Source organism: Hippocampus bargibanti, linkage group LG18 (assembly GCF_051943395.1).
Source record: "Hippocampus bargibanti isolate YZ-2025 linkage group LG18, ASM5194339v1, whole genome shotgun sequence".
NCBI classification, from domain to species: Eukaryota; Metazoa; Chordata; class Actinopteri; order Syngnathiformes; family Syngnathidae; genus Hippocampus; species Hippocampus bargibanti.
The window spans coordinates 10484723-10507944 of record NC_142751.1 but is presented as its reverse complement, the minus strand read 5'-3'; the positions used below and the strand labels follow the sequence as shown (position 1 = coordinate 10507944).

Here is a 23222-nt window from a genome sequence, read left to right as displayed (position 1 = left end):
AACCTTTCGCAAAGTGGCATTTCCAAAGAAACAAATGGAATACATAACTGTATTGTTTCAATAAAGGGACGTGTTACATTTTGCTGTCTCTCAAGGGTTTTTATTTCCTTCCTCCTGAAACATTAGACAACTGTCCCCACAGACTCTAACCTTCAACCAAACTTGATCGGGTCAGATAAATAAACTGAGCAATCCACCGATAGATGGAGCCAGACTATAAACAATGATGGATGCATACCATCCCTTCAATAGTTACAAACAAACCGATTTGCGAATAAAGCGTCTAATACAGACATAAATAAAAGGAAAACATCAGTTCCCCTGTTTATAATTCACATTTAACACCCCCCCCCCCCGTTTAATAAAACAGTGAAGAGACATAAAGAATAAATAACCAAACCATGAATTAAAACACAACAACCAATAATAATAACAATAATAATAATAATCAGTGTGAATGAGCAAACAAGTAGCACGCTGCTGAAAACCTCTGCACCTGATGTGGCCACACGGTGGGCATGTGCAGAAGTCCTGCAGTGGGTCATGTGCGTGCATGTTGTATCACAACTACATTGATACTCTGTCATTACGAGAGGCACAATACTGTACACTGCATGCATGACAAATGGATGATGGCCGGGGGTGCACACACGGAAATGCAAAGAAAATGATACTGATAGTGAAAAGTCACATTTTGGGGGAAACAAAACAACAAAACAAAACATATGTCGTTAAAACACAGTATTTTCTCAAATATTCACCCCGACTCGGGAGACATAAGTGTTGCTTATTTCAATGGGCTCATTTTATTGTATTTTATTTTATTTTATTTTATTTTATTAGTTTTACCTCAAAAATACTGAGCGGACAATGTACCAATATGATGGCCACCATTACAACACAGTAGCTTAGTCGGTCTAAATGTTCATGGAAAGAAAAACTCTTGCAGGTCACTCGAACATGATGCAGTTTGAATAAACACTACACATATCCAAAAATTAAAGACAAGCAAAGTGTGCTTGGGCAGTCTTTTTTTTTTTTAATTCCACTAAATGTATTAATACATACCACATTTTTGAGAATCAATGCTGAGGGCCACTATCTGAGGAAACACGTAAATTGCACAGAAAATTTAACGGCCTGACTTTCAATAGCAGAGCAACACAATTCTCTCGTGCTGAAACGTCAGGTTAACTTTTCCACTGCCATTCCCGAATTTATTCAGGTAAATTAAAAGCATGACGTGGAGCGCCATTCCTGAATTTGTTCGGGTTTTGTTTTTTCTTGCGGCGGGCTGCCGATAAAGCGCTGGTCAGACCTGTGGCAATGTTTTTTCCATTCCATGAGGAGGCAGCATTTGCCTTTTGTCCATGTTAGCGCTTTGTTACAGCTTCAGCTCTTGTTAAAGTGCGATATAAATAAATGTGTTATTGTATTGTATTTTCTACAGCCGCCCCCATGTCAAACTCAGATAACTCCAGACCCATATAACTTAGGAATTAACTAATTTCTTTCTGATTAAAGAAGGGAGTTTCAGGTTTCTTAAGATGAATTGAATGTTTATCCCAAAACTCTGTAATTTGAGTGAAAATGACAAAAACCCTGGCACTGGAGTGGACACATATTTGCACATTGTCTGGCAGTGAATGCATTAAGTGTGAGAAATAAAAAATATCTCACAGTTCTTGCTTATCATTCTAAGATGAAAAGGTGTTGTAAATAGTTGCGGCGTGACAGCGGCTCATAGAGCTGAACTTGGTTGACATACAAAAACGTACAAAATATTCCTTTCCCAAACGGTTCGCATATTCCATAACAAAATATGACTAGGATATACAGTACACATACAGATGATATGTATGTATGCACATAGCTGAATTACAGCAGATTTAATGACAGGTAAGTATTCACGACACGGTGAACGTATTAAAAAAATATGTCATCGCAGTACTCATACGAAATACTCGGACAAACAACTTCATAGAAGTTAGCTGCTGCACAAAACGCACACAAAAAAAAAAAACAAAGACCAGAAGGAAACGCAACCACTACCAGGTAGGTAGATTCAATGTTCTAAAATATGTTTCAGAATCGATGAAAAGGTTTCTTCAGCTGTCATCTGTACTTCTTTGACGGTGTCGGACGTTCCGCTTCTCATCCGAGAAGCTTCGTCAATGAACTAAAATTTGCTGGTATCTCTCCCAACCTTAGAGCAGGAACCTATCAAAGAAGAGGTCTGGCACTGCCACCTCTGCACATTAGGAATATAGATATAGGGCCAGAGCGACCAGCAAATTTTAGTTCGCTGACAAAGCTCTCGGATGAGAGGCAAAACATCCGACACCTTCAAAGAAATACAGATGACGGTTGAAGAAACCTTTTCACCGATAAACTACTCCTGTACGACTGAGAGCTTACACAGACGAATGTTTCAGAATATTAAAAGAATAGGTAGGCAATGAAAGTAACATTAAATTTGTGTCGGTTTATTTTTATGTGCTTTGGAGCGTGAAATTCACAGATTTGGACACTTCCTGATATATCATATTTGATTCAGGCTTTCATAATCCATAAACCAAAGGGTTAAATATCATATTTCAAGGATCTCAACCTTTAATTTATTTGATACCAGTTTGTCAACGAGTTTCCTGTTGTCACCTGCAGCGATGAATACTTGCGCAAAAGTCATGCGGTCTCATGACAGCGCCATGGGGCATTCCTTGGTTGCTCCGGTTCAAAGCATCATATGACATGCAGAACAAAACTCTTTTTTTTGAGTCATCATGTAGACAAGACATTTGTTTGTCCGCTCCTGCTAGAGGAATGAGATTCCAAAGCTAACCGCTAAATGTGTTGTGTCATGTTTGCGTTGATGCATTGAGCCTGATGGCATCATCAGATGACCACAATGAATCCGTATTTTCTTGTTCATTTGCCAGGATTATGTATTCAAGAATGTTCCGGGTCATTTTAACATAACCAAAAATATCTTGATCGTTGTTCCTGTCAAGTTATGAATTATAGACCTTGTCGAAACAATCGAATAGCTTATCTGACAGTGATAAAAGAATAAGCTAAATCAGGGGATGGTTGATTAGCTAGCTATCTAACTTTCTACCTATAAAGTCACTTTACAGTCACCAGATACGTTTTTCTGTGGGTGAGCAGCGGCAGCCACACGCGCCAGCGTTCACTCAACCCGGACGTAACTCAAATAGATAGAAAGTTAGCTAGCTAGCTCATAGATAACTCAAAGTTAGCTAGTTGAAAAACTCAAATAGGTAGAAAGTTAGCTAGCTAGCTAATAGATAACTAAATGCTAGCTAGCTAGAAAACTAATAGATAACTCATAGTTAGCTAGATAGCTGAAAAACTCAAGTAGGTAGAAAGACATTGAGAAATTTGAAAGGCGCTTATCAATGAAATGTATGATTATTATGATTGATCTGACTTGTGCTCCTTATGTGATCACCCAAATTAATATCTTATTATTTCTGATATGCTTTTGACTCTTTTACTGCTGCATTTTTCCATGATTTAACACACAGTGGTAAATCAGAAATTTGAACTGGAATAGGCTCATTGTCCAGCGACATTTCATCATCTATGTAATGGAGTGTTATTTTTACTTCATTCGTGTGTATTTTGAGTCACCTGAAGAAAAAAAATATATGTGTGTAAAAAAAAATATTTCCCCATTTTGTGGTAATACCAATGGGAAAACATTTCAGACTTTGGTGGTGCCACCAGATATGAAATAAGTAATAAATTACTCTATTAGCATTTATAGAAATGGCAAATTTGCCCACTGTGATGAATAAATTTAGTCTATGAAAAGACTGAGGTTTTTCAATGGCACAAGCAATACAAAAAATATAAGCAATTATTTTAAATTCATTACACACAAAAAAACATTTATAAATTAGCCATTTCCACCTTCACATAAGGGCTGGGGGCTGCTGTGTTCAACCACATCAGGATTAAATATGTGCAAACAATATCAAGGTGCACGTGGAAGGTGATAATTGTTGTGATATGAAATATATCTTAGCTTCCACTAAGCAGCATCTCCACCCTGGCCGTTTCAGGACAAGAACGCGGGGAGGATTCGTCCCCGGGACGGGGCATCCTTGTCCGCTGCACCAGCTTGCGGACGGCCAGACCTCCCGAGACTAAGCCGATGGGCGACAGCGACTTCCTGGAAGTAAGTAAAGAAAAATGGAAAGGGATGAAAAAGTGGAATATTTTTTTTTTAAATCTTGCAATAATTTAAAAATGTTCCAAAAATATTTGTCATTTTGTGATATTTTCCAATACTGGTAATTAAAAAGTGATTTTAGCAATGTCTGAAACTCGTGACAAAAAGTTAGCGGACACCAGGGCAGACAACTCGGAAAAGTTGCCTTCCCGGCCATAAAGTTGCCTGACACCCTTGCTCTACATGCATCCGCACATGTCACCTGAAGGCCATCTTTTTCAGCATGTAAGTGTCCATTTTATCCGTCAAAGTGTCCTCAGCATGGTGTTCCTTAAGTGGGGATGACAACAACGGAGAGGAGCAGGTCGGCCCCAGGTGGTGAGAAGCATCTTCGGAATATGACGTTGCTCGCTCCAAAGAATCCTGAGAGTCAAAAAAGGACAGGACGCTGGAGAGGCTCAGTAGGGCAATTTAAAGTGTTTGTTCAGGGTCTACCTGAGACTTGATGTCTTGAGGTCCCGAGTCTTCCATGTCCAAAGCGCCAAGCTCAAGCTCGCTGTCTCGTTGGGCCTCACTTTTGTCACATTCCCGATCTTGGTTGAAGGCTGTCTTGTGGCTTTGTAGATCGCATGCGATTTTCTCGCTTGATGAATGTCGACAATGCTGCTCGCTGAAACTGGAAATGCTCACTCAGTCATGCAAAATTATAATAATAATAATAATAATAATAATAATAAATGTGATTTCTAAGCGCCTTTCAAAACTCTCACGGTCACTTTACAGTCACAGGACCAGTTTTTCCGGGGGATGAGCAGCGTCAGCCACACGCGCCAGCGTTCACTCAACCCGGACGTTACTCAAATAGATAGAAAGCTAGCTCACTAGCTAATAGATGGCTAATAGCTAGCTAGCTAGATAGCAAACAGATAGCTAGCTAGATAGCTAATAGACAGCAACACGAGCAAGCATTGACTAAACCCGGAATAACTCAAATAGATAGAAAATTAGCTAGCTAATAGATAACTAATAGATAGCCAGCTAGATAGCTAATAGATAGCAAATAGCTAGCTAGTTAGGTAGATAGCTAATAGATAGCAAGACGAGCCAGCGTTGACTCAACCTGGAATAACTCAAATAGATAGAAAGCTAGTTTGCTAATAGATAACTAATAGATAGATAGCTAATAGATAGCAAATAGCGAGCTAGCTAGGTCGATAGCTAATAGATAGCAACACAAGCCAGCGTTCACTCAACCCGGAAGTAACTCAAATGGAAAGCTAGCTTGCTAGCTAATAGATAGCTAATAGGTATGTAGCTAGCAAACAGATAGTTAATAGATAGCAACACGAGCCAGCGTTTACTCAACCCGGAATAACTCAAATAGATAGAAAGTTAGCTAGATAGTAGATAACTAATAGATAGCTAGCTAGATAGCTAATAGATAGCAAATAGCAAGCTAGCTAGCTAGGTAGATAGCAACACCAGCCAGCATGTTGCCGGAATAACTTAAATTGATAGAAAGTTAGCTAGCTAGCTAATAGATAGCAAATAGCGATATAGGTAGAGAGCTAATAGATAGCAACACGAGCCAGCAATCAATCAACCCGGAATAACTCAAATAGATATGATCCAAGTGGATGTTTTTCTTGTTTTTTTTTTTAATAACTGACAGTCAGCAAAGTAGGATGCGACCTCATTCTTTAAAAATCAAGCGGAAAAAAAAAATACAAAAACAATCAGTGGTACCTTTCTCGAAAGCTCGAGTGGTTGGAAGAGTCAGATCCTCTTGAGCTCCATCTGTACTCACTGCGATCCAAGTGGCAGTTATAATCTGGGAAATATAACCATACGGATTAACTCATTCACTGCCAGGTGTGCAAAAATGTGTCCAAAAACATGCATGGCAAGATAATTGAACACATTAAATGGCTTGAGGAGGCCGCGATGAGAAGAAAGGAGCATCAGCACAGAGCGTATGTAGAACTGTCGCTGCTTGGAATTGAAGCGGATTTACGTGGGAGAGGCGATGCCAGACAAAGACAATCTTTTTGTCAGTGGATGCTACAACTTCGTGCTTGCTTTCAACATTTATCTTGTAGCAGATGTGCACATTTCAGCATGACATCCCTGATCCACTGGTGAAAAGGACACTCTATACTTTTTAATCTAGAACTTCATACAACAATGAGGGTGTAGAAAGTGCTTAAAATTGAATGTCTGTGTCTTTGTGTTGGCATAATATTTGTTATTTTGTTCTTTTGAAAAGAGAGACAGTGGCTGCCTTGACAGCAGCTCCTATATTTTGTTTTTCTACTTCTTTTCGTTCTCTCTTTCATCATTTTGCTGGTGTGGATGTAAATTTCTCCAGTGTGAGACTATTTAAATCTAATCTAATCTAATCTAATCTAATCTAATCTAATCTAATCTAAATTGTCCATTGGTGTGAGTATGAGCGTGAATGCCCTGTGATTGCGTGGCAACTAGTTCAGGGTGCCCCTCGCATACAGTCCAAAGACAGCTGGGATAGGCCCCAGCACACTCCTGTGAACATTTTGAGGATAAACCAATCAAAAAAATGCACACATCTTGAATCAAAGACATTATCGTGTTTGTTTAATAGTGTTTCCATTAGCGATAGCTTTGTTTTTGTTTTTTCACCTGAGAGTGCAGAAGGCCCAATGATGTGATGGTCACACGCTTACCTTTAAAGTTGATCGCCGTGGTGCTTGCGCCAGCTTGGCAAGCTGTAGTTTGGACAGGATCGCTGGGATGGTAGCCCGAGCGAGACGCCCTGGATATAGCCCCCCATTTCGAGATCATGGGCCCTTCACTGAAAGGAATGATTGGATCTTCTTCTTTCAGTCGCCTGTAGTGATCTAACGAATGCAGCCAGCACTTTGGGATACCGCCGCAAGTAGCGCTGCCGTCGCTGCTTACACCTCCGCCGTTGCCACTGCTGCAACTGTTCAACTCCTAAATGAGAAAGTGGCTTACTTGACATTTTAAATTAAAGGACAACCGACTCCTCCGGATTAGTTGTGTCCATAATTTGTAAAATCACTTCAAATGACTTCTACTAAACGTATTTTACAAAATGCCACGGCATATAGCTATATTTTACGTTTTAAGACTCGTGCTGATTATTCAGGAAGTCTTGTTTTTGAGTTGATGACGATACCGGACGTGACGTCACGTCTGGAACGCCCCTGACTGAGAAAGCGACACACAATGCATTTTGGGTACTTTGTTTGGTCTGAAAACTTCGTGTTGATCTGTGTTGATGGTGAAATTAGAAGGAAAACACATAAATAATGCGATGGTGAATTGTTGTGTGTGTTGTACCAAGACTACTATTTGATACTAGTTGACACAAATTCCCAGCAGACAAATCAGCCCATTTCCAACGGAGCATGGGCGCCATCTCGTGCATTTTCTGGACGCTACATTGGAGTCCAGATGTCTCAAAATGATCCGGAAGGACTTCTTTAATCGATTGCAAACATTTATGCTTTCCTCTTCAGAACTATTGGAATCACATTCATAACTGGATGAGTAACAAGAAAGCATCTTCTCCGAATCTGAAGCCATTGTTGTGATTCTAGAGCAAGGCAAGACGTCCTGGTGTGACGTCACAAACAAGGGGGCGGGACCTTGTGAAACTCGGCATCTCCGAGCTCATTTTGAAGTACTTTTGGGACACTTTAAGTCATTTTTATTGGTGCTTTGCATTTGACTAAAAATATCAGCCTGCATGTTTTAGGTATTTTAGATGCTATAAAACATTTTTCTGATGTCAGGAAACAAAAAATGGTGTCGGTTGAAAAAAAATCAAAAAAATACATCGTGCAGGCATATTACTCACTGATTGCTCCAAAGCGGAGTGAGACGCAGCTGGCTTAAGTGCCTCAGGTTCAAAGAGGCTGAGACAGGGGTCACCAGTCGAGCTGCAGGACCATGGTGAGTAGTGAGCCAAGCTCTCCTCGCCTCTGAATCGGCACCCTATACATTGACCTGCACTGCTCTCGCCATGCTGCAACAAATGGAAAGTCTTCTTGTGATTACATTTATTTTTTTAACAGGAATACGAATGGGTAAGTAATCGTTACAGATGCTCTCCTACTTACGGACATTCAAGTTACGAACAACAGTACATACAAACATTTTTGTAGTAACACATGTAGTATTCTCTCCAGTTGTACATGCACATATCTTTATAAGGCATTTATTTAATTAAATATTTATTTTTCAGTACAAACCAATACTGGTTTAATACATTCCATACTGAATATAGCACTGAAGCAACTTACGAACAAATTCACCAACGACTGTTCACAACATATCTTGTTTGTAAGTTGGGGAGCGTCTGTATAGAAGCACCTACTGTATTTAGCATTTTGCAAAACTTTAGTCAGCAGAATTCAATAGTTAAAAGTCTCCAATGATGCTTTTTCTCTCACACATGCACCCACGCTCGCCGCAGTTGAGCCATGATTTGATCGTTCATAGTTGCTAAGCAACCATCTCCCACTTGCACAGTATTAGACTCAGGCATGGCGGAAGCTCTTAGAGTGGGTAATTCAATTAAACATAAAGACGCTAACTCAACAAGTACCACTGCTTCTGGTAATGACTTGTAGCATAATGGCATTCCAGGATTGGATTTGTTACATACCTCTGGTCCGAAGTCAACATTGAAGATGGCCGAAGGTTGCGAGGGCCTGTTGGTGCTGTAATGATGAGGATGGTGGTGGTGGTGGTGGTGATGCGCCCACTGCTCTTGCTTACGTCGGAAAAGGTCATCGTACACTACAGGTACACGGCCAAACTCCTGGCATATTTTGGGTAGGTACAAGTAGGAAGATGGAATACATACAAAGGAGGTTCGGGGCTCCGCGATCGGCAGTCAATGGAGAGGTGACATATGTGGGCGGAAGATAAACTTGAGGAAAATAATGTTTTTGCGTTTTGAAATGTGATCATTTTTAATTTTTACATTTTTTTTCAATTAAAATTACAATTAAAATAAACACAAATAAATACAAATAAGTACAAGTAAAATTACAAATATAAATAAATATAAATAAAAAATAAATAAATATAAATATAAATATAAATATAAATATAAATTGAAATGAAATGAATGAAAATGAAATAAAATAAAAATAGAAATAGAAATAGAAATAGAAATAGAAAAATATAATAAAGAATAATAAATAAATAAATTAAAAATGTAATTAAATAAAGATAGAAATAAAATAAAATAAAATACAATAAAAATAGAAATAGAAAAAATAATAATGAACAAAAAATAATAAAATAAAATAAAATAAAATAAAATAAAATAAAATAAAATAAAATAAAATAAAAATTCAGATTATGGGATGCTAGACTTGTGTTCATTTGTACCCACCCTGTGCAGTGCTGCACGGTGTTCGGATCCGGAGCAGAAGTTGCTGTCTAGAGAGTTGAATCTCTCCCTGAGTGGAGGCTGGTAGACAGAAGAATGTAGCACCTCGAGAGGCAACGAATTACTCCTGGCAGCCTCTCGATGATACAGCTGCAATGTAAATATGCAGATATGATTATCACAGGAAAGATGGATTTAATATCATGAATAGAAGGCTCAACCTGAGGTTTCCACACTCTTCTGCTGTCATAAAGAGGTGCATAAACCCCGTGGGCAGAAGCCAGAGGTCCATACGGAGGCTGGCCAGGGTGGTGGTGGAAGACACTCTGTCCCATTCGCTCTCTGGGTGGATGCGGTGGATATCCCGTGGAAGGAGAGGAGGGGGTTTGATGGGCTATCTGGGGCTCGCCGGGAAAGGGGGATGGCGGCAGAGAGGATTCTGGGACGTTGGAAGATCTGAGAAAGCGAGCCATGCAGGGTTTGTGTGGAGGGTGGAGAGTTGATGGGTAGTAGGAGCCTGTGCAGAGAAATATCTTTTAATTTCGTGTCAATATATGTGATTTTAATTTACTTTCTTGTCAATATATGTGATTTAGATTAAATTAAATTAAATTAAATTAAATTAAATTAAATTAAATTAAATTAAATTAAATTAAATTAAATTAAAAGAGGAGAGGATCAAAGCGTCATGGTGGAATGTGCACGTCTGTGACAAGCTAAATGTTGAAAGCAAACACGAAGCTGTAGCATCCATTGACGAAAATAGATCGTCCACACCTCCTGTCCCACGTAAATCCGCTTCATTTCCAAGCCGCGATTGAGGTGCTTACTGTATTTCCTCAAATAGTCTTGTACACTCTCATTTCCTGGTTTCAAAGTCAAGGCCACATGGCCACATCTGACCATCCGCATTATTTTATCCGGCCTGGGGTTAAAATGTGTTTGACCAAATTTCTCCATCCATTTTCTGTAACATTTGTCCTCATTGGGTAGGAATTTATCACAGATGACTAACTCCTGGACACCCTGTCCTCATTTTAGTTTCATAAACAGACCCCATTTGAGAAAATACCATAATCAAAGACGGACTCACAGTTTGGCTGGTAGCGGGCCATGTCGTATGCAGATTGTTGTTCCTGGTAGAACAGCTCCGAGGCTTGAGAAGGATGAGGCACTCGTAGCATGAGGGGGACACCATGTTTGGACACTGACTCGCCGCCATCATCGGTCACCCTTCCAATGACAGCCAAAGGAAACGATGCTGCAGTGTGGTTAATGGGAGATCTGGGCGTAGACACGGGATTCCTCCAGGAGAAAAAGCAGCAATAAAAATAACTAAATACATTATTATTATTGCCGCTGCTTACCCGCAGAAAAAAAATATTATCCCGTGACTGTAAAGCGTCCTTGAGAGTTTTGAAAGGTGCTTAGAAATAAAATGTATCTCATCTCATTTTCCGTACCGCTTCTTCCTCATTAGTCAAAAAACTGGACACTTGTAAATATGGGTTGTTGCAATATATCTAAATGCATCTCTTGATTCTGCACTATGTACAGTCTTGTTTATAGAACGGTTTTTGCACATCTACATTTGCACAGTATACAGTTGACATTTTTATTTTGTTATGCTTAGAATATCTTGTTTTCTATCCTTTCACTCCCACCCCAACCCCATCCCTCTTCAATTGCTGCTGTGGACTGCAAATTTCCCCATTGCGGGACGAATAAAGGTATTCTGATTCTGATTCTGATTCTGATTAGGGTCGAGGGGGTTGCTGGAGCCTATCTCAGCTGTCTTCGGGCACGAGGCGGGGGACACCCTGAATTGGTTGCCAGCCAATCGCAGATAAAAATGTATTATTATCTCATCTCATCTCATCTCATTTTCCGTACCGCTTATTCCTCATGAGGGTCACGGGGGGTGCTGGAGCCTATCTCAGCTGTCTTCGGGCACGAGGCGGGGGACACCCTGAATTGGTTGCCAGCCAATCGCAGGGCACACAAAGACATACAACAGTCACTCTCACACTCACACCTAGGGACAATTTGGAGTGGTCAATCTGCCTGCCATGCATGTTTTTGGAGTGTGGGAGGAAACCAGAGGACCCGGAGAAAACCCACGCGGGTCCGGGGAGAACATGCAAACTCCACACAGGGAGGCCGGACCGGGACGCGAACCGGCGACCTCTGCACTGTGAAGCCGGTGTGCTAACCACTCGACTACCGGGCCGCCCTTGTATTATTATTATTATTATTATTATTATTATTATTATTATTATTATTATTATTATTATTATTATTATTATTATTATTTGTATTATTATTTCTATTATTATTATTATTTTCCTTTTGGCTTTTCCCGTCAAGGGATTATTATTATTATTATTATTGTGATTATTATTATCATTATTATTAGTAGTAGTAGTAGTAGTAGTAGCAGCAGTAGTAGTAGTAGTAGTAGTAGTAGTAGTAGTAGTAGTAGTAGTAGTAGTAGTAGTATTGAATACAAGTCAAAATCATGTAATATTTAAAAATTCTTAACTAATTTCTACATTCAAAATATTACGTATATATATATTATAATATATACACGTAATTCGAATTCCCTGTTTTGTAATCTTGTTCTTTTGTGAATCGGTGACTTTTGTGGGGGCTTCATGATTGCACAATTTGACTGAAAACAGTATGAACATAAGCATGAAATATTCAAAAAAAGATGCTTACTGTTCAGCCAAACCCAGGAAAGTTGTACTGGCGCCATTTGACCCATTGGACCCACTTGCCCCGACTGCTTCGGTGGGCACGACTCTCGCAATGGGTTCAGGACCTCTGGAGATGAATTGTGGTTGTGGGTCACCTTCTGTCAAGGTGTCCTCTCCAACTCCTGTGGCACCGTCAGTATGAATGCTGACCTCTGCCGTGAAGGTTTTACCACCAGATGGGGGGAATGACCGGCTATGACTTGCATTCTTCTTGATCTTCTGGCGAAATCTGTTAAATAAATAAATAAATAAATAAATGAATAAATAATACATTTTGTTTATAAGAGGAATGTAGGAATAAATAGAGAAATCAATAATTAAATAAATAGACGGATGAACAAACAGATAAATAAATAAATACATTCATACAAAAACATGAATAAATTAATGAATGAATTAATAAGCAAACAAATTAATAAAAAAATAAACAAATAAATTAACAAACACAGAACTAATTAAATAATTAAATAAATTCATAAATAAATAAATCAACAACTATATGAACGAACAGATAATGAAATAATGAAATAATGAAATAACGAAATAATTAAATAATAAAATAATTAAATAATTTACAATTAAATAATTAAATAATTGACTATTTACATAATTAAGTAAATATATCTATGGGTGGATGGATAAATAAATAAATAAATAAACTTGGAATTGCTCGGCAGGTTTCTCAGAGCAAAGTTTTCTCATTGAGAAAGAAAAAATGCATTCTGCTGACAGCTAAATTTGTTTTTCATGTCAATAAATGAGGTAAGAAATTGAATACTACAAAAAAATATATAACTAACTTAAAAATGCCCATACCTATATTTGAAAGTAACATTTGTTACTCACTTCTCGAGTTCATCCTGTGTGTGTGCAAATGTGCAGTTACTTCCTCTCGGACAACCTCCCTGATGACGAAGATCTCTGCACATGCTCGTCTTATACTTGCTGTTCATTTGAGGCTGCAAACAAGTATACATATCATGGAACTGTTAATCACTCAAAGACCGAAATCTACATGGCGCATACTCAAGTGACTACCTGTGTGGTCTCGTGACTTTTCTTACTGAAGTTTTGGATGAATTCTACCAGGCCGTGAACCACCAACTTTACAGCCAACATCACATTTTCCAGCTCCTCCCATGATGCTGCTGCATCATCTATGCAAATACAAAAGAAATGATCCCTTGGCAATACTGTAACTGCTTTCTTCTCGATATGTTATTACAATCTCCAACCATTTGTCTCTCGAAGACAGCTCAGCGATGAGTCATAGCTCTTGCCTACAGAGATTCGTTTGTGAGCAATATTTATGAGGCGTCTTCAAATATCTCAAACCAAACTCAGATGGGCAAAATGGAGTCTCCCTTTCTTAAAATCTGCACTATGAGTTGTCATTATTGGAGCCCAGCCATCACACAAATGTACCTTTTAAAACCAAATGATGTATACTGCACCTGTATTATGGTCTATGTTGGCCAGCAGTTCGAGGTGAGGTCTGAGACTTGTAAGGTTGGCTGGGTCTCCTGTCCTCTGCAGGACGATGGTCAGCTCCTGGATACTCTTTGCAAATGACTCTGGAGACTGCAACTACACAGTAATAAATGAAATAAATGACAAAAAATGTTGACTATTATTGTTATTTGGAGTATGAGAGTTTTGAAAGGCGCTTAGAAATTAATTGTATTATTATTATTATTATTATTATTATTATTATTATTATTATTATTATTATTATTATTATTATTATTATTATTATTATTGAGACCTTATCAATGATGGACTGCATGTGTGACTTGTGGATCAGGTCCCCGTACAACAAAGAAGACCACTGCTCGGGCGAGATGCGGAGGCCAGCTTCCAGGGCGATGTGCACAATTTGGCCGTCGTGTTCTCTCCTGAGAGCTTCGTATGTTCGAAATTCCTCTTTCAGCTGCATCAGTGAGGAGTCTTCATCTCGTTTCGTCACCTGAATGATGATGAAGGTAGAGACTAACTAGAAGGTAAGACTACTATTTGATACTAGTTGACACAAATTCCCAGCAGACAAATCAGCCCATTTCCAACGGAGCTTGGGCGCCATCTTGTGCATTTTCTGGGACGTTACATTGGAGTCCAGACGCCTCAAAATGATACGGAAAGACTTCTTTAATCAATTGCAAACATTTATGCTTTCTTCTTCAGAACTATTTGAATCATATTCATAACTGGATGAGTAACTAGAAAGCATCTTCTCCAAATCTGAAGCCATTGTTTTGATTCCAGAGCAAGGCAAGACGTCCAGGCGTGATAACATCTGTTGACACCTGTATGAGTTTAGAACGATGAAATGTTACTTCTTAATTTTTTTTTAACATTGTATTTCATTGAACTCATCGCGACTGTAAACTCTCACTGCTACACGTCAATTGATCTGAGTTGTTCTCTTAATAACATATTTTACCATTGTACACCAGCTGAGAGTGGTCAAATGGTACTTTAATTATTGTCTATACAGTTAAAAAATGTTTTCCTCAGATAACTGCAGTTATTTGCTAACAAACTAGCTGTCAAACAAATCTCTGCTACATTTCCCTTGTCTAGTATTTTTAGTTACTTTTTTAAATTTTAAAATAAAGAACACGGTTCAAGCTGGGATGATCGCAGTTTGTGGTTCGAGTGTAATCTACCATCTGTCCACCTAGCTAGCTACTGCGACAACCGCAACAATTTAACAAAAGCTTACTTTAGCTAGCTAGTGAGCTGGTTAGCTTGTGAGATAGCTAGCTTGCGAGCTATCTAGCTTGCGAACTAGCTAGCTTGAAAACTAGCTCTCTTGCGAATTAGCTAGCTTGATAGTTTGCTGGCTTGATAGTTTGCTAGCTTGCTAGTTTGCTAGCTGGCTAGCTATCTATGGGCTGCTCAGTGTATTTTTACAAGGTGTGATAACTCTTCAGAAACGTCAACTCAAATTCAGATCAGGAAAAGGAAGTGTTCCTTTCTCAGAATCTGCCCTATGAGTAATCATCATTAGACGACATCACACCAATACACTTTGCACAGCATGAAAGAAAGTTTGTCATGTTTTAATGCCTTTGCTCAGCTACCTCAGGTTGACCTAAAGTACTTCTGGATCTCGCATCCATCCTGAAAGACAGGTCGTGACGGGATACAAATTTAGAATGCTGTTACATCACCAGGAAATAATTGGCATTTGTGGCCCGCCAGCTTTGTGAATCATCGGCACAATAATACCCGCTCATGTCCACGGGGGTCTGCGTATTAGTTACTTGTACTTGACTTTTGTATCTAGAGGCGATGCTTGGGGTGGTGAGGTGACGAAGGCGCATTCATGTATAGTTCTGACTTTAGTACGGGTGTTCTTTTTGTCATTAGGCAGGTTCTGACTGACATCATTCAACAACTACAACCTCAGAGCAACTACTATAAAAACCCTGACTGTTTTTAACCCACAAATCCTGATCAAATAAGAAACATTTATTCAGTTGTTTCACAATCTTTTCTTTTATGTTCAGGATGGCCCTTGCCTTGCAGGAATTTGGAAATATTGCACCGTACCATAAAGCAAGAGGCCCTGTAGAGGAGCTGCACCACATGGCCAATGCTTGTTTTGGAAGCCTGAGGGAAGCGACCCTCCAACTTTTGCACAACAAACATCACCAGCACCTTCCTGGACAGTGCCGAACCGTCCTCCAGAGTCAAAAGCACAAGCTTCAGAGCGTCCTCCTGCATGGCTGAAAAGGAGAAGGATTAACTAAGAAGGATTGGAGCAGACGTGATCTGTTTGTTTCTGTTTTAAACGGCGACGTCGACTCACCAGGCCCCAAGAATTGGCATCCCCGCGCCCTCACCGCAGCCCAGAGGTTGGCGGACAACTGCTGTGGGTTCTGGTGAAGCAAGATGAGCTCGGTCACCGTCCTCTCCCCCAGCGACCGGCCTGCTCGTACGGCCCGCACTCGCCCTTCGTCCTCCACCAGCTGGCAATTAACCAGTGTAACCAACTTCCTCTGCATGGGACGGCTGAGTGCGCTCGGACTCGGAGGTGCCACACCTGCAGAAGCACATTAAGCTTGATTTGAATCGACAGAATTGATTTGAACATCAGAAACTGTCAAAAAATCATTGCCACCGCCCTACCCACTCTCAAGGACTTGCACACTGCAAGAATTGAAACAAAGGCGTGGAAAATCCTACTGGACCCTCCGCACCCTGCCCACCACCTTTTCCAGGCTCAGGCAGGCGCTACAGATCCATGCGCACTAAATCAAGCAGACATTTAAACAGCTTCTTCCCCCAAACCATTGACTTTCGAAACAGTTACCCAAGTAGAACTGTATAGCGCATCTTTGCAATTTTTTTATGATGATACTAGTGCAGCGTGTTCGACAGGAGAACAATTCATTGTGTGTTCTACATACAGTGATACCTCGGTTTACGAACCCGTTGGCTTACAAAATGTATGAAAATTTTACCTTGATATACGAACTTTACCTTGGCATACAAACTTTTTTCGTACACAGAGCTGCCTCAATGAGTGATGTGTCGTTGGCGAACCAGCCCGTTTTTCTAACAACAAAATGGCAGCCGACTGTTTTTTGTCCTCGATTCCCCACCCCAGTCTTCAGTTAAAGCCACGTGATTGGTAAAGAACGCAGCAGTGAGGGGGGGTGGTTTAAACATTAAACAGACAGGCAGACGACAGTGAGAGAGTGTCAACTTTGATAAGAAAGGCAGAGTGTAGACTGCAAGGTTAAAATATCCCATAAATCAGGTTCCACAAACAACCCGCACAAGCCATCTGTACACTTGACGCAAAAAGCTATTAACCCAGCTAAACAGAACACAATTGATGAGGAACTAGATAAAATTATCACAGAGAAAGCACCCACAAGGGATCATTCCTCAAGATGGTGAAAGAAGAAGGCTATGTTCCTCATCAAGTGTTTAATGCTGATGAAACCGGCCACTCCATTCCATCAAGCCATCAACGACCATCACAAAGGTAAATAAAACGACTTTATCATACAGTACAGTTTATTTCTTTAATTATAATACCATAGCACATTAATTATACATAATAATACATATAATATACATAATAAAAATATACATAATAAGGTATATGTTTAGAAAATTAGAAAGTAGAAAAATTAGAAAGTAGAAAATTATTTTTTATGGGGACCTGGGAACGGATTATTCTCATTTTAATGGTTTCCCATTGGAAATTAATTTTTGGGATACACACTTTTTACCTTACATACTGTCTGGGAACCATTTCAGTTCGTAAGTCAAGGTATCACTGTACTTGGCAAAAATGATGATTCTGATTCCATCATTTACAAAGCGATATTCGTACCTTTAGTGCAGCAAATGGGTTTGAGGTATAACGCCAGTTCTTCCACACAAACTCTGCAGGCCTCATAGTGTCCAACATCTGTCGCGCTGCTCAGGCTGACTGGCCGCACGTCTGGGACCTAAAAAGACACAAAGACACAGTTGTTGTCCAACCATCTACTGTACTTTCTGTCACGCTTTTCGTCCGTTATCGTTGATGAGCTGGAACCAATCGCGAAATTGGATCCAGCCAACTGACACAAACATATTTTGTTTCAACTGAAAAGTTGGCTAGACCATTTGAAAAGGAGCTTTTGAAAACCAGTAAATGTAAAGTAATTATGTAAAATGTCATAATTCATATACAGTGATAACACGGTTTACGAAACCCTTGGCTTACGAACTTTTCGGTTTACGTACGTTACATTTATGAAAATTTTACCTTGCTATACAAACTTTTTTGGGACACGGAGCTGCCTCAATGAGTGATGTGTCGTTCGCGAACGAGCCCTTTCTTCTAAGAACAAAATGGCAGCCGACTGTTTTTGTCTTCTATTCCTTGCCCCCAGTCTTCGGTTAAAGCCACGTGATTGCCAAGAATGCAGCAGTGATGGGGTAGTTTAAACATTAAAGAGACAGGCAGACGACAGTGAGAGAGTTTCAACTTTGATAAGAAAGGCAGAGTGTAGACTGCAAGGTTAAAATATGCCATCAATCAGGCTCCACAAACAACCCGCACAAGCCATCTGTACATTTGAAGCTATCAACCCAGCTAAACAGAACACAATTGATGAGGAACTAGATACAATTACCACAGAGAAATCAGCTACAAGGGATCATTCCTCAAGAGGGTGAAAGAAGGTTCCGTTCCTCATCAAGTGTTTAATCCTGAGGAAACCGGCCACTCCATTCCATCAAGCCATCAATGACCATCACAAAGGTAAATAAAACGACGTTATTATACGGTACAGTTTATTTTTTAATTACAATACCATAGCACATTTATTATACATAAAATAAGGTATATTTTGCGTAGTTTTAAGGCGTAGAATATTAAAAAGTAGAAAATTATATTTTATGGGGACCTGTGAATGGATTATTCTCATTTTAATGGTTTTCTATGGAAATTGATTTTTGGGATACACACTTTTCGCCTTACACACTGTCTGGCAACCAATTAAGTTCGTAAGCCAGGGTATCACCGTCCAGTACATAGACACACATCTTCATAATCATCCTGTCACCCATTCCATTTCCAAATTGTTAGTTTCCCTTTACCTGAGCTCCAAGCAGCTGCAGCAGGGCACAGTTGACAGGCAGCAGGTCGATATCGGTGCTGATGGGCGTCTGGTCGAACGGGCAAGCTTTGCGGTGCAGTTTACGAAGGCACGTGCGGCACACCGTGTGCGAACATCCCAGGCTGACGGGTTGCTGGCCGCTACCGTTGAACTCGTTGTAGCAGATGGGACAGGACAGAAAGTCCGTCCACTGGGCGGCCTGCACCGGCATCCCGACTCCGGGGAGGAGACGGCGTCAGGCTCAGGGGGAAGACATCTCAGCAAGTTGCGGCAGAACAGCGCTGGAAAAGGCATGAGGGATAAGACATGCTGATTTTTGGTGCATACCAAGCGCTATGTCCACACCCGCGTGATTTAAGGCGGACTTTCAAAGAATAACTGTTCTATAAAGATTATAGAAGGCTTCAAAGAGAAACAACCAAAGTGACTATGTGTACTTGTCAATGTTCTGCATCATAAAAAAACAAAGGCAATCAATGTCTTTGATGTTTTCATCATCAACTCAGTTTGGGGAAAAGTGGTTTCCAAAAGCGAACTTCTTTGCGGCTAACTTTGCATCTTCCGCAAGTGGGGATCTTGCAGTTCCCTTTTCAATATTGCATGAAGAGAATGAGGTAAAGACCTTTTTTTTATCCTTGATTTGAAAAAAACAAACAAGGCCTCATAATTCAACTAGAAAAAGAGAGAAAATTAAAAAAATGTGAGAACAAAGACCGATTTATTACATAACAGAGGCCAAATTCCATGATACACATAATTACTCTCTGAAAGCGCTAAATCACTTGTCAAACGAGCCCCTTTGAGATCATGCACAGTAAAGTCTGGTTATATCGATATTCTCAGGAGTCAGAAAAAATATCGATATAACCGGACTATCGATATATCCGATCCTGCGGCATGTAAATTTTCTCCTTGCGTTCATAGAAATAGTATCGGAATAAGCAGTACTATCGATATAACCAATATCGATACAACGAGACTTTACTGTATTCTATTTACGCACCTTCCAAGTTCTCCATGCCACCCGGACCGCCTCAAGATTTTCTCCTGCTTCATGTTTCCCTCAGTCAGGCACCCAAATTTAACCACCGTAACTGCACCCCACCTTCTCATTGAACACAGCACCGTCCAAAGAAGATTTTGATTATGCTCTTGTGGAAAAAGGAGCCCTGCATGTGTTTTTCAGGACGGGGAGGGGAGCAAAGCCACTGGCAGGGAACCTAACACTACAGCCACCTGCTTTGAACAACTGTTATATCCTGTTTTGGTGGCTCGGTTTACCCACTTCTCTCATAGCACAGTCACTATTGTCCACATATACAGTTAGTGATTCCAAGTACTTCAGTCATTTTTTTCCAGGTATCTATCTATCTATCTATCTATCTATCTATCTATCTATCTATCTATCTATCTATCTATCTATCTATCTATCTATCTATCTATCTATCTATCTAGTTGTGTGTATTTATTTATTTATGTATTTATGTATTCATTTATTTATTTGTATGTTTGTTTTTATGTGTGTTCATTTATTTCTTTGTTGTTTATGTATCTGTGTATTTATTTATTTATTTATTTATTTATTTATTTATTTATTTGTTTGTTTGTCTGTTCCTTTATTTGTTTATCTATATATCTGATTATTTATTTAGTTATGAGTGTATTTATTGATTTATTTGTGTATTCATTTATTAATTTTTGTGTTTATTCTTTTATTTGTTTGTTTGTTTATTTATTTATTTAGGGGGTGGATGACTTTTTACATTTACCGCACATTATCAAACATACGTTGAACAGTCATAAATTGGTGCTTTAAATGGAGGATGCATTGGTCTGAACAGAGCCACAACGTTGTCTTCCTGCTTCATGTGTTTTCATAACTATCTGGAAATAAGTGAACTAGGCGTGAAATGATGAACAGTTTCTTTGAGAAATATCACTTATATTTTGCTAAAAACTGTAATAGAAAGCTATCTAGTGAGAGGTGAAAATTTGCTGGATAAAATCATTTTTTATCGCTTTTACCCCACATATATGCTGTAAGTGCATTGAAAAATGCATTTACACTTATTTTTGAAGGAATTCTTTTACACCACCTCTCATTCGCTCCGCTGTTTTACAAATAAGATATCCTGTAAATAAGAATAAAATAAAAAAATAAGAATAAGGCAACTGCAAGAATCCAAACTAGGGCGCGGAAAATCCTACTGGACCCTCCGCACCCTGCCCACCACCTTTTCCAGCTACTCCCCTCAGGTAGGCGCTACCGATCCATGCGCACCAAATCCAGCAGACATTTAAACAGCTTCTTCCCCCAAGCCATTAACTCTTTGAACTCTTTCAACAGTAGCCAAAATGGAACTGTATAGTGCAACTTAGCAGTTTTTTTTTTTTTTTGACGACGATACTAGTGCAGCGTGTTCTACCGGAAACAAATTCCTTGTGTGTTCTACATACTTGGCAATAAAGATGATTCTGATTCTGATTCTGTAAGCTATTTTGTTTGTTCCCCCAGCGACCATGTATATTGTAATAAATAAAAGCAGCTATATTAAAAACAAATATCCAAAAGCATCTATTCTATCTACTCTGTAGTAGTTGGGGACCTTCTCTGCCACTTTTTGAATTGTTTTGCCTGGATACAGTCGTTCATGTGGCAAATTATGATGAACAAAAGTAGGTGAAGCAAAACAAAAAAGAACAAAACAGACCCACAGCGGATCAGTAAAACCAGAAAAATAATTTGATGTCATAAACTGTTAGTGGTGCGGCCTCTCTTTGAATGTTTCAATATGTACCGCCTGTGAAAACTTAAGCGCAGGTTAACATTTTACGCGAGACGGCAGCATGGTACAAAAATGTTAACAGTAACTAAGCATTTAATGATTAATTTGGACCTCTAGTAGTCGTTTTATCTAAGGTAACTATCATGTTCACAAAAACATGAATGTTCAAGGGAATTAAAGACTGCAGATGAAATACTTTGGTCTGATGAGACAAAGATTGCCTTCTGACATGAATGTCAGGCATCTGGTTTGAAAGGTACCAGGCACCACCTGGTCAATATATTTATTTCCCATGATATTGAATCTGCCTTTGTATTGCTCACACTTTCAATACTCAACAATATAACAATAAATGTAGGAAATATTTTGGGGGGGTCAGCAACAGGTGGATTTTGCAACAAAAAAATCAGTTTTGCTCAAGATAGAGGTAAAATAAATATCTCAATCCTATGTGCTATAACACGGGTGTCAAAGTCAAGGCCTGTGGATCAAACGTGGCCCACCACATCATTTTTTTCGGCCTGTGAAAGCAAATCAAGCATGTCACGTGCCATGATGCTTGCTAGTCTGAACCAAAAAATAAAATTGTCCCATGTAAACCACAATAACAGTCATTATTCTTGACTTCAGATTTTAAAACTAGTTATTCATTAATTTGTTGTGCATTCTGTATGTAATATGTGGAGGAGATGAAACATTGATGGCTTCCCCAAATTCATAATGGCCCCCAGAGGAAACCGTAACTACAATGTGGCCCACGGCAAAAAATAGTTTGACATGCCTGCTTTTTATTCTAAAAAGTTAGAAACCTCTACTCCATCCATCACAACCCAAGAATCCTGTTGAGTCTTTTCATGAGCGTCCAAACAACATCCACGCACCATCTGCCACCACCTCCTCTTTTATCCTTTCAGTACCAGTTGCAAACGTTTAGCTGGCAGCAAAGTCATTTCATGCAAAACAAACACAACGCACAAAACAAGTTAAGCCCAAGAGAAGTTGAAGGAGACTCGAAAATGAAACACGTGTAGGGAATTCACTTACCTCACGGACGTCCTGTCAGCCAAAACGCACTCTTGTCCGTCCATCAAGATGTCAAAAAAAAAAGAATGGTGAAAAGGAGGCCAGGACATGAGTGTTGAAGTACGGAGGTTCCGGTGGTTCGAAGGAATGATGGCGAATGGCTACGCCGCTGACAGATCTTCCGCAGGCGGCCTCGCATGGCGCCCACCCGCGGCCCCCCGGCGCTGTCCTTTCGCCGGCGACTGAACGTCTCAGAAAAACGACTGCGCAGTGCACAGTGCTTCGGTACTATTTTCATGGGGCGAGGGAGCATTAAAAAAGAGATGCAAGCCGGAACAAGCCGCTTTTTCGAGGCGTGGGCTGCTTGTTTTTTTAAAGGAACAGCACGAGAATCTTTATTGACATGTTCATAACACC

At 39.7% G+C, this 23222-nt stretch overlaps 1 protein-coding gene across 4 annotated transcripts; it reads right to left on the bottom strand.

The window, feature by feature from the left end:
- Window positions 1–803: 803 nt before the first annotated feature.
- rc3h2 (ring finger and CCCH-type domains 2) lies at window positions 804–23131 on the bottom strand. 4 transcript variants are annotated; one of them, XM_089020645.1, is made up of 20 exons: window positions 22827–23131; window positions 18977–19277; window positions 17721–17838; window positions 16182–16415; window positions 15923–16098; window positions 14133–14333; window positions 13822–13954; window positions 13406–13524; window positions 13214–13326; window positions 12330–12596; window positions 10699–10838; window positions 9827–10122; window positions 9609–9755; window positions 8871–9026; window positions 8061–8228; window positions 6901–7171; window positions 5945–6029; window positions 4694–4874; window positions 4461–4621; window positions 804–4198 (listed from the first exon to the last, which is right to left on the bottom strand). In XM_089020645.1, exons 2-20 carry the CDS (start codon window positions 19205–19207, stop codon window positions 4048–4050), a joined length of 3348 nt encoding a protein of 1115 aa, XP_088876771.1. In that variant the 5' UTR covers window positions 19208–19277; window positions 22827–23131; the 3' UTR covers window positions 804–4047. The 4 variants fall into 4 exon arrangements, with proteins under 4 accessions (XP_088876771.1, XP_088876770.1, XP_088876768.1 ...); XM_089020644.1 differs by having other exon boundaries at window positions 4694–4868; window positions 10699–10910; window positions 22827–23130; XM_089020642.1 differs by having other exon boundaries at window positions 10699–10910; window positions 22827–23129.
- Between the last annotated feature and the right edge of the window lie 91 nt (window positions 23132–23222).